The sequence below is a fragment of the Sinocyclocheilus rhinocerous genome, unplaced genomic scaffold (assembly GCF_001515625.1).
Source record: "Sinocyclocheilus rhinocerous isolate Xijiao unplaced genomic scaffold, SAMN03320098_v1.1 scaffold85, whole genome shotgun sequence".
NCBI classification, from domain to species: Eukaryota; Metazoa; Chordata; class Actinopteri; order Cypriniformes; family Cyprinidae; genus Sinocyclocheilus; species Sinocyclocheilus rhinocerous.
The window spans coordinates 1,641,864-1,657,991 of NW_015649998.1; the positions used below are offsets into that span (position 1 = coordinate 1,641,864).

A 16,128-nucleotide genomic window follows, 5' to 3' on the forward strand; every position below is an offset into this window, starting at 1 on the left:
GTGTCTAAAACATAAGTATCTTAATTAATTTCTTGTTTATTGAACTGTTGTAAAAAATCAATATCACATTTGTAATCATGGTAATTTTTGGAGAGAAAAAAAAATGGCACTCTTCGTGTGAAACTATATGAAGTGGTATAATATATACATTTTTGCCCCCATGTCTTGAATTTGTGATCATTCTAAACGCATTTTAATAGATTGAATCATGCAGTGAAAGAACGCACTCTAAATGAGCACTCGCACTAGTTTAGTGTACTCTGTAGGGGTATTTTGAATGGTTTTTGCAAAATACTTTATAATGTCAAAACGCACATTGTTAAAACAACAATTACAATATTATCGTAGACGATATATATCGCACACCCCTAATTTGTGCACACTTATATGAACACTGCATTGCAAGTGTAGATAACAAGGCAAACACATCAGCTTTAACTTGCCTGATCTCCCCATTTCCAGTCAGGTCCTCTCATCACCCTAGTGCCAATCTTCATCATAGCTGCCAAATCAGGGCCAGAGGCAGGGAGAGGGGTTGGGGCCGTCTCCTTCCTGGACTCCTCGAGAACTGTAGCTGAGCCTTCGTGAGCTACAGAGCTCAGCTCCTCCTCACTGCTATCAGAGCTGGGACCTGTGCAATGCAATGCCGACATATTCAGAAAAAAACATTAAACAGTACAGAAGAGATCAATCTGTCCCTGAAAATTACCCTTTACAGTGAAGTCCATCTGACTCCATTGTATTTAATCTGACAGTATACAACTGGCCCTATAAAATAAAACCCATCCGATTTAAGAAGAAAGCAAGTCAAGAGAAGGTCCTGACCAATGAGTCGAAGAACACACTGGGTGAGGGCGAGGATGCCAGAGTTCAGCAGGAGACTGAGGCTGTTGGCTCCATGTTTGAGAGTGAGCATGTGGAGCATGGCCAGCAGGAAGCGTGCCTGAGGAATGGTACCCAAACTGGGGCCTGCTGGGTTCTCATTAGTGATGGTCTGCAAAGGCACTGGCTGCACACCTGGAGGAGAGGAAACAACATTCAGTAATACTAAATACCATAACATTCAAATAGTTGGGGACAGTATGATTTTTTTTATTATTTTTTATAAAAATTTTTTGAAATTATTATTATTCAGAAAGGATGCATTATATAGATAAAAAGTGAGCGACTACACGTTAACTTTTATTATTATCAATGCTGAAAACAGTTTTGCTGCTTAGTATGTTTGTGGAAATTGATACAATTCTTTTAAGATTTATTGAAAAGAAAGTTCAAAAGAGCGGCATTTACTTGAAATATGGATCTTCTGTCACCTTATAAATGAATTAAAACAATCTTACTGACCCCAAACTTTTGAAGGGGTAGCGTACATTAATTAAATGTGTTTTATAATCATTGTAATGACTTCACACATACCCAGCTCCTTGAACTTGACGCTGGCCTCCAACAAGATGTTGCGGACATTCTGGATGGCCCAGGCATAGAGCTTACCGAACGTCACCTCCAGCAACATGCGGTTAAATGGAGGAATGAGATCTACATCCTTTAGGCAGTCAGCCAGGGGCTCTCTATCAGGGCAAAACAGATATGAATGTAAATACAAACCAAGGCAAGATACTGTTGAACTGCCATACTAAAATATGCTGCAAAACACAAAAGAATCTACTAAAAACAGAACATGAAAAACAAACGTCCTGCTTGAAGATTGTTTATAGCTTTAAACTTGCCCAATATTGGTCCCTTCAGGTATGACTCTCTGCCAACCACAGAGCATGGCGTACTGTACGGAAGGCAGGAGGAAGTTTTTGGATGCCAGCTTCAACATAGTGTCTATACCCTCCAGCCGGACCTCAGCTCGCTCCAACTGTACACAAGTGTTATTGTTAGGAGTTAAATACTGTCATTTACAGGTCCATTTTATGTTCAGAACTACCTTTTTAGACAAAACAGATGGGGTTGGTTGAACTTCGTTTTAACTACCTGTTTAAGAAGGCACTTCCTCATCTTCTCCACATCCAGCGGTTCCTCTTTCAGAGCAAACTCAACGATGGCGCTCATGAGGCTGGACTGAGAGAAGGAGCCCTGAACGCTATGCTTTAACCAGCGGTACTTCTGAACACTGCCTATGGTGTTTAGTAGAGGCTGCCACTTATCCTGCTACAAGATAAAGTAGAAGAAAATGAATCAGGATGTTAATCAAATAAACATTTTAATAGAAGGAATTACATGACATGCTTTAATTCAAATTGAATAATTATAAAGAAAAGCTCCTCAATAAAGACATGTCAAATGTATTAACGCAAAGAGACCCTATTAAGTCAAAACAACTCATTAAATGTTAATAAATAATTAACTAGTAAGTAAATTAGTTACAAATAGTAAAACAAGTAAATAAACAAACTAGTAAAGACAACAAATGTAGAAAGAAAAAGTGAACAAAGCATAAATACTATGAAACATATAGAACGTACAAGTAAATCCCCAAATCAAGCAGTAATTTCAACTGAAAAAGATGCTGTTGCAGGGGAAGGTATTTAAAGCAACTTTGAAAGGAACTGTCCTGTAGCTGTAACACATGCAGATTAACATCAAGATGTCAGAGCCAGACATGCAAGAGTTATTTATAGACACACACCACAGCTGTGATAGTCTCATCAGATCTTACGGAGATATGCATAATTCAATTAGAGAGAGAGAGAAAGAAAATACTGAAGGTAAATGGAGAACAGCAAACCTTTGGGGATTTGTCAGTGGTTTGCTTCTTGTCCACAGGGGTGGGACTGATTGGAGCAGGCAGCTCCTCATTGGTCCCTTCCCTCTCCATCTTACCCTCCTCCAAATCAGCTGACTCTGACTTCTTAAGCACTGAGTGAATAAGCAAAACATGCTATAATTATAAACCGAACATCCTTTTACACTGAACATTTAAATGAACTGTCAGACTTGTCACCTCTCTTTTTGCGGCGGTCTCTGATCAGTTTCTGCGTGACCCTTTTCCAGCGAGGCTGAGAGCTCAGCAGCTTCAGTTTGGACACAATGGACAGGTCATTACTGACAGCAGGCCGGAGCTCATTAAACAGGAAACGCAGCCTCTCGATCACTAGGGCGCACACCTCCTTATAAGAGCGGCCTTGCTCCTGGTGCGTCTGTAGCAGATGGGGGAAAGATCAGAGAGGAGGGGGTCAAAGAAATCATCATTACACTCCAACCCCATTTACACCTGGCATAACCATGTATTAAAATGTAAAGCTAAAGTGTTTGTAATTACTAATTTACATTTCATCACAAATATGACAGCTTGAGCTGCATCAAGAATATTCCCATTATTTAGCTCACTTTTATCAAAGAACACTTGGCCTGGTACACCATTCGACACACATCAATCACAGATTTAGGGAGGGACCTCTGTTTCCCCTGGTCCAAACCCAAGGCATACTGATTAACAAGTGAGAGGGCGACATGACCTGTATAAGAAAACAGAAATGAACAGTAACATTGACAACTCTGTTTAGAGTTTTTGGCTAGTTCACAGAGCAGGATTTCAGAAATCAAAAATACAGAGAAGCCAACATCATTCAATAAAACAAGCACTTTTTAAGTTACCAAGGTCCTGGTGCTTGAGAAGGCAGCAGAGCAGCAGGCGGCCCACTTCCTCTACAGGATGTTCTGGCGGAAAAGTGATGGGAGTGATGAGATGGTACTGTTTACAGCACCGCTCGATTTGGCATAGAAAGTCCTGCAGCAAATAAGAAAGAATCCAACAATTATACATGATCTGTAATAATCAATTTGACAGTCAAATATTAGGAAATGGGCTGCATAATAAATTATACTAAATAAAGAGACAAATAAGTTATAGTCTATCTCTGTGTATGACCTTCACAGTGTGGTCCTGGGTGTTGTTGTCAGCGATGGCCTGCAGGAAGGGCTGGGCATGATCACTCAGGGTGATTCTGCGGCAGTAGAGTTTGGCTTTGTCTGGTGTGGTGGTCCCAGGAGAGCTGCAGTGGTCCTCATCCTTCTCCTCATTATAATTATACTGGATCTGACTCATCTGAAGACCACCAAAGAAAATCGACGACTGGAGCCATTCTGGAAGGTACAAGATTAAAGGTGATTAAATATATATATATATTTTTTTTTTAAATTACATTGTTAAATGTTTTTTTTTTTATTGTATTGATTTTTTGATATACCACTGAAACGTTTGCAATATTATAAGCTAAATAAATAGACTCACTGGCACATTCTAATTCTATGCGGGAGAGAGGGGTGCTCATAGCCAGATATGAGGCATGTAGCCCCAGTAGCAGACCAAGGTTCCTCTCAGCATCTATAAGAGGTGAGGACAGACTGCTCAGGCCAGGAGTTGTCACCATTTCCTGGTTGGGCTGGAGAAAGACAGCCAAAAAAAGAAGAAACATGAAGTCCAAACATTTTGAGAATAAAGCAGTTAGAATCTATAATACAAAGACACACAGACCTCCATGTATTGTCCCACACAGAAAGCTTGCATGAACTCCCTGGTGTCTTCAACCTGGAGAGCGGCCTCTAAAGCTACTACAGGGTCTTCTCCAACAAACTGGGCTGTGAGGGGAAACAGATGTCAATAAACTTTTTATTTGAAAACAAAGTAAAAGGTTTTAGTCATTTTAGTAATGTTGTTATACCGAGGATGCTGTTCCCAGTTAAAGTTTGAGTCTGGAAGTCTTTAATGTCATAGACCTTCCCTTCAATGACAGTCCAGAAACCGCCATCTTTGTTATGATTCTCCAGGTCAGCTTTGCGGATAAGCGACACTTCCTCATTGTTCTTTGAGCTTGACCCATTTAAAAAGAATCCTGCAAACAAAGAATTGTGCTTCACTGCTCTTCATTTACTCCACTGCACTTTTCTGCTTTCAATTATCTTTAGTAAACTAAATATTGTATCCTTTACATGTCAAGTTTTGATTTTATCACATTTACTATAAGATCTTTTTTTTTTTTTTTTTTAAATACATAAATATATTCATACTGGATTAAAGCATTACTCAATTAAGCAATCAGACCGTCTTGGTTATGAAGGAAGTGTGTGGATTAATCTGTCACATACCCATGAGTCCAGGCCAGGCGAGATCCTCATTATCATCTCTCTCCATACCAGGGGAGAGATGGTTAAAGCGGTCCACGTGCTCCAGAAGAGCAGCGAGGAGAGGAATGGATCCGGTCTCCTGCATCAGGCCAGCATCACGGGTCAGCAGTAGCACGATGGAGACAATCAACTCTGGTAGCAAAACACCTGGAGAATGAAGAAACAGGATGCTTTGCAACTGAAAATGCCTTCAGAGACTTCAGAGAAAAAAAAATCATCACATAGGTTTGGAACGACATGAATGTAAATAATTTTCTAAATTTAAATAAACAGAATTGTCATTTTTAGATGAATTTATTTCTTCAATGCTAGAATCATCCTGAAGCTATAATTTAAATTTGGTGAATTTTATATAGCAACATGGCATTTTTACCTGTGAGATCTCCCTCAAGGACACGTGCCACCTCTGCAAAGTGACGATGAGTGTTGAGGGCGATGCTGGTGGCCACAGGAAGGATATCTCCAATGTGTGTGCACAGCAAAGCCATGTACTTCTTCAAAAGAGACCCCACACCCAGAATCTCGGAGTGACTCAAAGCTGTGACAATAAGAGATACTCTTGACTGGATGCTCAAACGGTGGCTTCCTTAACAAAATTAAGTTCTTCTACTTACTGTATCCTCCCACACCCACAGTGCCACTGACCCCCACGTACAGCTTGCAGACCAGCAGCCTCTGAAAGCGCAGCAGTAGGTCCAGAGAGGCCGAGCGCTCCTTGCTGACCTGCTCCGTGTCTTGGCAGTTTGAGATTCGTCGTGCCACATCCTTAAGACGAGCTATAGTCTGTGAAGCAATGTTTCTACAGAATAAAACACAAGGAAGAGTGTTACTAAAGGCTATGAAGTTCAGTTGATTAAGAGTGTTACTTTTGCTAAAACCCTCTTTAAGATTCCAAATGTTTCATGCATTGAAAAGTGAATCACTGCAGTACCTGAGCAGCTGTTGGACCAGCTGGACCAATGGAAGGCTCTGCTTGTTTGTTGACTCATAGATGCCGGTGTTGATCAGGTCTTTGTCCAGTGTGGTGCGAGAGCGATGCAGAGAGGAGGCACTGGCTTCCTGCTCATCGATTTCCTTCTCTTTCTGTGCCTCTTTTTTAGCCTCGATATCCTAATAGAAGAAACGGAGAGAAAGTAGTTAACTGGAATGTCAAAACAAAGCAAAAAAAAAAAACACAAAAGATCAAAACAAACCAAAACCCAAACAAAACTAAACTAAGAAAAAAAAAAACTCAAACCAAACCAAACAAAACAAAACAAAAAAAAAAACACCAAACTAAACTAAAAACAAAACCAATCAAAACTAAACTAAAATAAAAAAACAAACCAAAATAAAAACAACAAACCAAAAAAATTAAACAAAGATAAATAAATAACAGTATATACACGTTTCAGATAACACATTAAGCCGGGCTCACACTGTGCGATTTTTTAAAAGTCCTTTAGGATTGTACTTGTCAGACTGTACGAACATGATGATCATGTCACACTGTGGGATCTCAGTTGTCATTAATGTCAGACTGTAAAAACGAGTCAAGACGCGTTAAAAACGAGGGCGCGCAAGAAAACTTGTCCGGAGTTCTACATTATCAACCCATACACGTTCAGTGACTGCGAGCTGCATTGCACCCACGATAAATTTTCTTTGCTGTAATGTTGGCTATCATTAAAAGTATATGAATGGCGGCAATACCGGCGTATTTATGCAGAATAGTGCAAGCAGCACTATACACCCACATGAAAACAGCAGCGCAACCGGTGTTTATCATAGCAAAGGCAACGAATCATATGAATTCCATGAGCAGAGGCCGAGAGCACCGGAGTTTATGCGGTTAGAAGAAATATGTAGCATTAATTCTGATCATGGCTTGTCTTGAAAAACGAAGACAGTTTGACGTTCGTCGTAGGAGATGTCACACTGCAGGACTGTGAGCAAAATCTTCTGACACTGCCAGAAGTTCATCGGAGGTCAAATGTGATCGCAACGGTCATTAATCGGCTGTCGGTGAACATGTCAATCTAACGATCAAAGACTACAGATTTTAGCCTAGGATGATAGGAATCTTTTAGGATTTTCAAAATTTGTCTCAGACGACCAAATCGTGGCCAAAATCGCACAGTGTGAGCCGGGCTTTACACAATCATTTAAAATTTAAATAATTTTTGACACTTTTCCCTCAGGGGTCATGAATCAGTTTCCTCTGTCTGGTTTTTGGCAGTGCTCTGTTGAATGTTGGGGATATAAGGCATGTAAGGGTGAATAAATGATGAAGTGACTAATGAATAAAACATGCTGACCTGGATCTCGGCCGTGATGGCAGCGTTCAAAGCGGACTCCAGCCCTCCGTCCGCCATCAGACTACTAACCAAGAGGTCGATCATGAAGCGACGGCCAGGACTTACACTCATCTCATTAGTAGATGCTAAAAAATACAGAATTGCTTTTGACCATCAATGCTGTGATAAGAAACAAACATGACCTTGACTGCTTGTTTTTTTTTTTTTTGCACATCACAGCAGAAAACTGCTGCTAAGATGATTTATCCACAGATGTTACCAGATGTAAACCAGCCAGTTGCTGCACTTAGTAGCACTTAGTTATTTATGAACTGACCTGCATTGGGCAGCAGTGAGGACAGGGCTCTTGCTCTTTCCTCCGCAGTGGGCAGTAGCACTGACCAGCCACTCTGGAGCACGGCCTGGGCGGCCGCCTGCACAGTGTTTAAAACCCCGGCGTTGCTGGCCAGCGTCACCACCGTCTGCTTGAGGTTATTAATCAGCCCACTTCCCAGGCCCAAACCCAGCTCGTCAGGGTCCACCTGGTTACTGATGGCTGCATGGAGCTGGAAGAGATAAAATACAATGACAATATTCAAGGTGAACTATGCTTTTAGGAGGACATACCATTCCTACCATTCAAACAGGTATTTTGGAATAAATCAATGTACATTCTGTCATTTATATGGCAGTAGCCTAAAATTTTAGACAACTGACCTGTAGTCTAAGCAGGTTGAGAGCGGCCACAACCATGCACTCTTTCTCCTGCGGCGGTGGCCAATCAGAGCTGCCGTCCATGCCCTCGCTGGCCTGCCGAAGCAGCAGGTCCAGCTGATCGAAAGTCATCGTGCACACGTCCACCACGAATGGTACGCGGAGCCCCACGGACCACTCAGAGCATGACGACCATGCAAAACTCTGAGAAACAAAATATATGAAAGATAAGAAGTATGCAGTCAAAAGCAGTACACAATGAATTACATTCTGGTGAAAGACAGGTTATACCTGGCCAGGGCCGCAGGAGATGCCTACTATGTGTTTGGAATTAAGGCCCGGCAGGGCTTTAGGCTGCTTCTTATTGGAGAAGAGAGTGTCAAAGTGCTGTAGTTTATCATTACTGCCCCAACTGTGCACCTCCCCTTCTTCTGTGAGGGCCAGGCAATGTGTAGAGCCAACTGCTACATCCACCACCCTCTTACCTGAATTGACACAGAATTAAATGTTAAAAGCAGACTTCAGATAAAAAAAATTTAAAAAAAAAAAAAGTAGATAAACTGGTGATCGAGTTGAAATAAACCATATTTTGAAATGTATGTGCTGATAAAGTCAACATGATATGGCATTTTGCTTCCATAATGTAACATTTACAAGTGAAACAAGTGAATATTCCATGGGCAAAAGAATGTAGGGAGAGACTTGATTTGATCCATCTGGAATTGATTAAATCTGGATTGTAAAAATGCCTAAATAGTTGGCTATTTTGTTCAAATAAAGCATATCAAGTCCTTTCAGAGGCAAATCAAGATATTTTGTTATTTTAGTATTACTTTTATGCGAATATAGTGTTTATTAATTAATATTTTAAATGAGCTTTTATTCATACATTTATTTTTTTAAATCTTAATTTAAATTGTAGTAATTTTGTTAGGTGCTTTTGACATGTTTACTAGTTTTTGTTATATTTCTATATAGCTTTAGTTTTTTTATTTTACTTTTTCATCTAATATTTCATATCAGCTTTATTTAATTTAATATTTATTTTAATAGTTTTAGTTAACAATAATAACACGGTTATATTTCAATGAAAGAAAAAATAATAATTTCCTTCTTTGGAATAATATGTAAATTAAACATTCACAATGAGGAACTTTTCAATATTACATCAGGAACATGTTAAAAAATATATATATGTCATGTTGACTTTGCCTTCAGATTTCGAAAACCTGAAATGTGCATTTTGTGAAAACGCAATTATTGAAAACAATGGAAAACACTGAACCTTGTAGACTGTCAAGCAGTTTGGGATAGCGGACGTGTTCGTCAGTGCCGTGGCCAAGTCTCTGATTGTCTCCTTTGCCCCAAGTGTACACTTGTCCATCTTTAGTAAGAGCTACGGAGAACTGGCTCCCACAGCACACCTTCACGATATCCAAATCCTGTAACTTCTCCACAAGTTTTGGCGTTTTGCATCCATCACTGCCCCCACGACCAAGTTTACCATAGTCACCATCACCCCATGACCACACCTGACCTGTAAAGAGCATGCGAGAGAAATGATCATGCCATCCACACATTATCTTAAAACCACTTCTGAATGTGCCCTTATTAGATGTCGTACCATTCTCAGTCACAGCGAGGGTCTGAGCATCTCCACTTCCACAGGCCACATCGATCACCTTAAGCCCCTTCAGAGCAGTTACCAGCATGGGAGTGGTCTGGTCCTCACTTGAGCCTTCAGAAAAACATACAAGCAACATTTAACTGTGTCCTGTAGTAAGATTCTCTATGTCTTGTTATAAACAGCAGTGGATTTTAGCTGGATTTATACTGGAGATGTTACCGTGGCCCAGCCTGCCGTAGTTTCCTCTGCCCCATGTGTACAGCTCTCCATCTGCTGTGATCGCTGCGCTGTACGTGCTGCCACACGCGATGTGAACAACCTGCTTCCCTGCCGGCCTCCCTGAGAATACTGCAATCATGGTGGGTTCCTCTAAATACCTGTAGAAGCACAAGTAAACAAAATTTATGTTGTGTGATTCTTTGCTTACAAAGAACTATAATATTGTTTTTAAATTGCATACTGTTTTTGGCTGTCTGGAATGGTTGGTTTTGACTGGTCAAATCACAGCATTGAACGGTTAAGTATTTTTTATAATAATTGCTAAACTGTTAATTTAAAGCTGTTAATGACAACATAGTTGTGCTTAGCCTTAGATGACTTTGATATTAATTTATTTTTCCCTTAAACATGACATGCATTTTTACCACTCAAGAGTTTTCTTTTTGAAATAAATGATTTTTATTCAACAGGGATGCATTAAACTGATCAAAAGTCAGGAGTAAATCATTTATATTTCTAAACAAAAATATGATGATATATAGGTTTTCTTAATATTAGGTATTTTTAAAAAATATTTTTGTGAGAGATATTTTTTTGCAGTCAAGTATCTTTTGATATGTTTAGGTTTAGCATTTGTAATTAATTTATGTTTCCACTTTTATGTTTTTTGCCATTATGTGAGGTGATTTTTTGTTTTGTTTTTTTTGCCCTTGTATGCGTGTTTTTTTTTTTTTTTTGGTCATGTGGGTGATCATGTGATTTAGGTTTGTGCTGTATTTAAGGGCTGAACTATGGATGTTCGTTGTCTGATGAAGAGCTTGTAGGCTTGAAACGTCACCTGTGGTGAGAACATACATATTTTTCTACTTTTGGAGCTGTGGTGTGCCAACTTTGCTCTTCCTGTCTAAACAAAAGTATGAACAAAATATTTCCATTCAAAGTAAATTGTTCTATAAAAAAATTATATTAATCGAAAAACCCTGAAAAAAGGCACAGATTCCACAAAAGTATTTATCAGCACACTGATAGTAACAACAAGAAATCAGTATATTAGAATAACTTCTGAAGGATCAAAAATCAGTTTATTTCTGTAATGTCAAAGCTAGGTTTTAAAATAAATCAAATGTAATATAAAGAAAAACAGGAAATTTTTTATTTCACAATATTACCCGTTTACTGTATTTTTTAACAAATAAATGCAGCCTTGGTAAGCATTATAAACTTTTTAAAAATCATATCTACCTGAAACTTCTGAACTGTTGTGCATATACAGTATTTGGGTCTGAAAGATAACATTGGAAGTTTGATGATGTTGGTGTGCTCTTACGTAGCGTCTCCGTGTCCCAGCCTGCCTCCATCTCCACAACCCCAGGAGAACACCTCCCCATTGCCTGAAAGTGCCAAGTAGTGCTGCCCATCCGGGTGAGTTGCAAGCTTCATTATTTTCCTGGATGACAATGCGTGGACTAGCATAGGGGCCTGACAGGAAATCACAGGTTAGTTTAGTGCACAAATACAAAGTAGAAAAATAAAGAGAAAATACTTGGTCAGCAACAGCTATACACACATTTACATTAATCTCTAAAGTGTGTGAGAAAAAAACAACAACAACAACAACATAGCATTCAGCTAACAAAATGAGGGACTCACTAGCGTAGTGCTTTTGTAGTTTTGTGTGTAGACAGCACCAGTGATGGTCAAGATGAGGAAACCCTTCTCTGAGCAGACAATCTGTGTGGCGCCCAGGTTTGACAGTGCCTTGCACTGAATTGGCCCATTCACATTAGCGTAAGGCTTCCATCCCAGCAGACCCCAACCAATCACCTCCTGCAGGGTACTCTGGAAGAGGAAAGACATGAAGAGATTGAGCTCTAAGAAGAATGATTTTGTTTTCCTCAAAGAGGGATTACAGATCATAATCACAAACAAGAGTTCCCTGGGGCTTCCTAGAGATTCATTGTGCTCTAGAGTCAATAAGCAGCTTCAACACAAACAATAAAAAGTGGGACTCTAGGCAACCATGTAGCATGATTATTGTCCTGTAAGACGCAAATAAAATGTCAAGTCACGGTGTTGCATGCAGTAACCTTGTTAGAGGTGGGTGAGCTGCACTGCAGGGGGCTGCATGGGGCCGCCAGGCGGTCCAAGTGTGCCATGATGACTACAGCTGTCTGCCGCAGATCAATTGCCAGGTCATTATCTTGAGGCAGTGTAAGGTAGCGCAGAAAACTCTCATTTGGGCTCAGAGGGGCCGAAAGGATCTGAGAACATAAGTAGTGAGACATAAAACCTGGAAGAACAGTGCAGTTATAAAAATTATTCAGGGATTCAATCTCACCTCAATCTCCTCTTCAGGAACAGGCTCCTCCTTACTGCTGTGGATGTTCTGGAAGCGCCGCAGGAGGGGCAGTAAGGGGGCGCTGGTGCCCTGGGTCGAGCGCTCATTATCCATTTCTCTGGTTCCACTGTCCCAGAGCCTCAGCAGCAGCAGAACTGCAGACAGTAGCTGACTAAAACACAATCACATGCAAAAGTGAGTTAGAGTGTTTATGAATATGACTCTTCAGTCCTATCAACAATCTCAGAAAAGTCACATGCAAGGTCCAAAATTAACACCAAGTAAGGAATTTTGGACAGTGGTCATATGTAACATCATGCTGAATACCTGAGAGTTCCTCGCTGCACTGCAAGCTCCAGAAGGATGGCCAGGGCCAAGTGCTGATCCTGCAGGGGAATGTTACTGGGCGCTTTTCCACTAGCACTTCCATGAATGTCACTGAAAAACAACATTAGAGTAAAATGAGCTTAAATAGCAATGAGCTTTAGGAATGTGTAGATTTATGACCAGTTTGCGTTAAAAAATAAAGTTGAGGTCAGAAAGAACTTTTTTTAAAAGGAAATTAATACTTTTATTAAACAAGGACGTTTTAAACTGATCAAAAGTTACAGTAAATAAATTTGTTTTAAGTTATTTTTATGGGCTTTTTATGCTTTTATATTGAGATAGGACAGTAGAGAGAAGACAGGAAATTACTGGGAGGAGAGAGGGGAGCAGGATCGGCAAAGGACCTCGAGATGGGAATCGAACTCGGGTCGCTGTGAGCGCAGTTATGCTATATGTCGACGCACTAACCACGAGGCTCTTGGCACCAACCAGTAAATAATAAAATATAATAATAAAATATTAACCATTACAACTGTTTTCAACTGATAAAAATAAGAAATGTTTCTTGAGCACCAAATCAGCACATTAGAATGATTTCTGAAAGATCATGTGACACTGAAGACTGGAGTAATGGCTGCTGAAAATTCAGCTTTGCCATCACAGGAATAAAACACATTTTAAAAATATATTACATTTTTTTAAAAATCAATTAAAATTAAATTCATTGCAATAAAATTGTACTGTATTTTTGGTTAAATAAATGCAATCTTGGTGTATCTTGATGCAAGTTTTCTAGTTAGAAGATAAAAACTTATTACACAGGTATTAATATTACTACTTCTGCATTTGGGAATAGTGAAGATGAATGACTGGCAAACCTGAGGAATTTGGTAGCCCTCTCGACCACCTCCAGCCAGACGGGCGACACTGTGCCCTCATCAAACAGGGTAGCTTCTGGGAGAGCCCGCAGAGCGTCCAGAGACTCCTGCAGTAACTCACTGCACAGGTCTGCATCATCACCTGAGATGCCACAAACAATTAATGAGTGTGAAGACTTCTTCATATAGTATACATTTTAAGGCTGCCATTATCACGCAGTGCTTTGGCTACCAGACAGTCTGCACTGTCAATAGAAGTTTACAATGACGTTACATCTTTAAATTCATTCTCATCAAAAGCACCATCTTCACAGCAACATTCAGGCAAGACGTATTTGGCTTCTGCATCACGTCTCACGGCACGCTGTTACTTTTTAACACATTGCCTACATACAATACAATATCATTGTGCCTGCTGCACCCATGGTATGGCAGCAAAGTTCCTTGATTATTACGCCAGAATGAGAGTATAGTTCCTAGCCATATCGGCCTACAAAATCGCAACTTTTAATTTTCCATCGGTCTTAGTACATGATGTAACTACAGAAGAGTCAAGTTTTAAATAGGAAAAATATAGAAACTCTTTGGTCATTTTTGAGCGAGATGCTAACGGTCTAATCAGATTCAATGATCTATGCTAAGCTACAGCTAAAAGTGCTGCCGCCAGACCCGGAGATCGGCTGAATGGATTTGAAAATGGTAAAACTCAACTGTTTAACTCTAGGGGAGTTGGAAAATTAGGCTATTTTCAAAAATAGTGGAGTGTTCCTTTAAAACTCATACAGTCGTCCAATTTTTTTAGGGACAGACCGAAATCATGATAAGAGTAATTTTACATTATAACAATGACACAATTCCCAACAAAGGTTTAATATTAAATACTATAAAGGGTTTACATGATAAATCCCATTAAAATGTAGCTACATTACATATTAAATATATGTATGTATGTATATATAAGCAATATCACATGAGTAGCCATGCTATATGCACAGTTTATTGGGATATTGGGTTTATACAACACAGTTCAACAGCACAAGTGCGTAAATAAAGAAGAGACAACAACAGTGTCTTTTAAAACCCTCTTTTGTGCGGAACTACTACTGTTCACCACAGATTCAAATCTCGGTATGACAGTTTAACAGCTGAGCCCAAGCCTCTGTTACTAATTCGAAAACATCACTTTAGAACTAGTAACGAAGGAACGTTGAGTCGCTTCACTGCAGCTCATTGTATTACGTAGAGTCGAGTATTATGAGAGAGAGAGAGATCGCCTGAGAGAGTCTATTAATTGCATCTGATATTCATTCTTCAGGTCGATCTTATATCCATAATCACAAGATCAGTTTGAATATCCACTGAGGAAAGCGATATCTTTGTCTTCGTACTTTTAACCGTTAAGGGGATTTCTCTTGACAGCGGAGTCAATGCATTTGTTGGTTGTGTCCCTATGGTTGCATCTTATAAGGCTGTTTAAAGTAATAATAACGTCCTTTTTTCAGTCCCTTTCAATATAAAAGTTCTTGCGACTCACTCTTAAAGACAGTCGTAATAATGTAACTTTCTCTGAAGATGAAATTATAATCCCTAAAGGACACTTTCACAATACCAAATATGGCATATACAGCACTCTAGTTACTATAGGATTTAATTGCATAAAAATAAAAAGATATGAAACTTAACTTTTCCCTAAAGCCAAATCGATTTCCTCTGGAACAAGTAATAGATTAATAAGTCCAAAGATTGCCCGTTTAATGTAACCAAAGTGAATTAAGCCTATACCTTGTTTAACATCATCTACATAAAGAGTCAGCAGCAAATTCCAAAAGGACTGGCCGAGATAAAGCTGTTCTTGGTGGATACATAAGCTCTGAACAGCCGCTGCCAGCCTGGAGCTCACATCTCAGAAAACGTCTTAACAAATTGTCAAATAGGCGCTATCTTTATATATCGTTCTTCTGCCATTGACGCTCACTGAGACAAATGCTGCTAGCATAACTCCACTTGTTGTTACAGTTAGAGTGCTGATACTACTGGAGTATCGCACTGCTGGAAAAGGCTCTCAGCCAATCAGATTTATAAATATTAAATATAACATTTATATTTATATAGCAGCCATATCACCCTGCAGCCCAAGACTGGTTGCCCACTGAAGCTAAGCAAGGTTGAGCCTGTTCAGTACCTGGATGGGAGACCTCCTGAGAAAACTAGGTTGCTGCTGGAAGAGGTGTTAGTGAGGCCAGCAGGGGGTGCTCACCCTGCAGTCTGTGTGGGTCCTAACGCCCCAGTATAGTGATGGGGACACTGTACTGTCAAGAAGTACCGTCTTTCGGATGAGATGTTAAACCGAGGTCCTGACTCTCTGTGGTCATTAAAAATCCCAGGATGTCCTTCGAAAAAGAGTAGGGGTAGAATGGCCATCCTGGCCAAATTCACCCATTGGCCTCTCCTCTCCTCTCCACCAATGAGCTGGTGTGTGGTGGGCGTTCTGGCGCAATATGGCTGCCGTCGCATCATCCAGGTGGATGCTGCACACTGGTGGTAGTTGAGGAGATTCTCCCCTTCTATGTAAAGCGCTTTGAGTGCCCAGAAAAGCGCTATATAAAAGTAAGGAAT

The 16,128-nt window shown here is 39.9% G+C and overlaps 1 protein-coding gene across 1 annotated transcript in view; it reads right to left on the bottom strand.

Annotated features, from left to right (window-relative positions):
• LOC107711008 (E3 ubiquitin-protein ligase HERC2-like) overlaps positions 1 to 16,128 on the bottom strand; it is a 60,890-nt gene that overhangs the window by 27,501 nt on the left and 17,261 nt on the right. Inside the window, exons 7-36 of the mRNA XM_016515909.1 lie at positions 13,513 to 13,654; positions 12,635 to 12,745; positions 12,308 to 12,479; positions 12,057 to 12,230; positions 11,620 to 11,808; positions 11,297 to 11,448; positions 9,970 to 10,127; positions 9,748 to 9,861; positions 9,409 to 9,660; positions 8,415 to 8,608; positions 8,127 to 8,327; positions 7,747 to 7,975; positions 7,431 to 7,555; positions 6,065 to 6,243; positions 5,748 to 5,932; positions 5,507 to 5,671; positions 5,095 to 5,280; positions 4,671 to 4,841; positions 4,484 to 4,587; positions 4,241 to 4,391; positions 3,878 to 4,092; positions 3,604 to 3,736; positions 3,337 to 3,464; positions 2,951 to 3,146; positions 2,735 to 2,865; positions 1,981 to 2,157; positions 1,728 to 1,864; positions 1,417 to 1,568; positions 826 to 1,017; positions 444 to 631 (exon numbers count right to left, since the gene is read on the bottom strand). Of these exons, the coding sequence (XP_016371395.1) occupies positions 444 to 631; positions 826 to 1,017; positions 1,417 to 1,568; positions 1,728 to 1,864; positions 1,981 to 2,157; positions 2,735 to 2,865; positions 2,951 to 3,146; positions 3,337 to 3,464; positions 3,604 to 3,736; positions 3,878 to 4,092; positions 4,241 to 4,391; positions 4,484 to 4,587; positions 4,671 to 4,841; positions 5,095 to 5,280; positions 5,507 to 5,671; positions 5,748 to 5,932; positions 6,065 to 6,243; positions 7,431 to 7,555; positions 7,747 to 7,975; positions 8,127 to 8,327; positions 8,415 to 8,608; positions 9,409 to 9,660; positions 9,748 to 9,861; positions 9,970 to 10,127; positions 11,297 to 11,448; positions 11,620 to 11,808; positions 12,057 to 12,230; positions 12,308 to 12,479; positions 12,635 to 12,745; positions 13,513 to 13,654 (5,003 nt within the window). The remainder of the gene's footprint in view (positions 1 to 443; positions 632 to 825; positions 1,018 to 1,416; positions 1,569 to 1,727; positions 1,865 to 1,980; positions 2,158 to 2,734; positions 2,866 to 2,950; positions 3,147 to 3,336; positions 3,465 to 3,603; positions 3,737 to 3,877; positions 4,093 to 4,240; positions 4,392 to 4,483; positions 4,588 to 4,670; positions 4,842 to 5,094; positions 5,281 to 5,506; positions 5,672 to 5,747; positions 5,933 to 6,064; positions 6,244 to 7,430; positions 7,556 to 7,746; positions 7,976 to 8,126; positions 8,328 to 8,414; positions 8,609 to 9,408; positions 9,661 to 9,747; positions 9,862 to 9,969; positions 10,128 to 11,296; positions 11,449 to 11,619; positions 11,809 to 12,056; positions 12,231 to 12,307; positions 12,480 to 12,634; positions 12,746 to 13,512; positions 13,655 to 16,128) is intronic.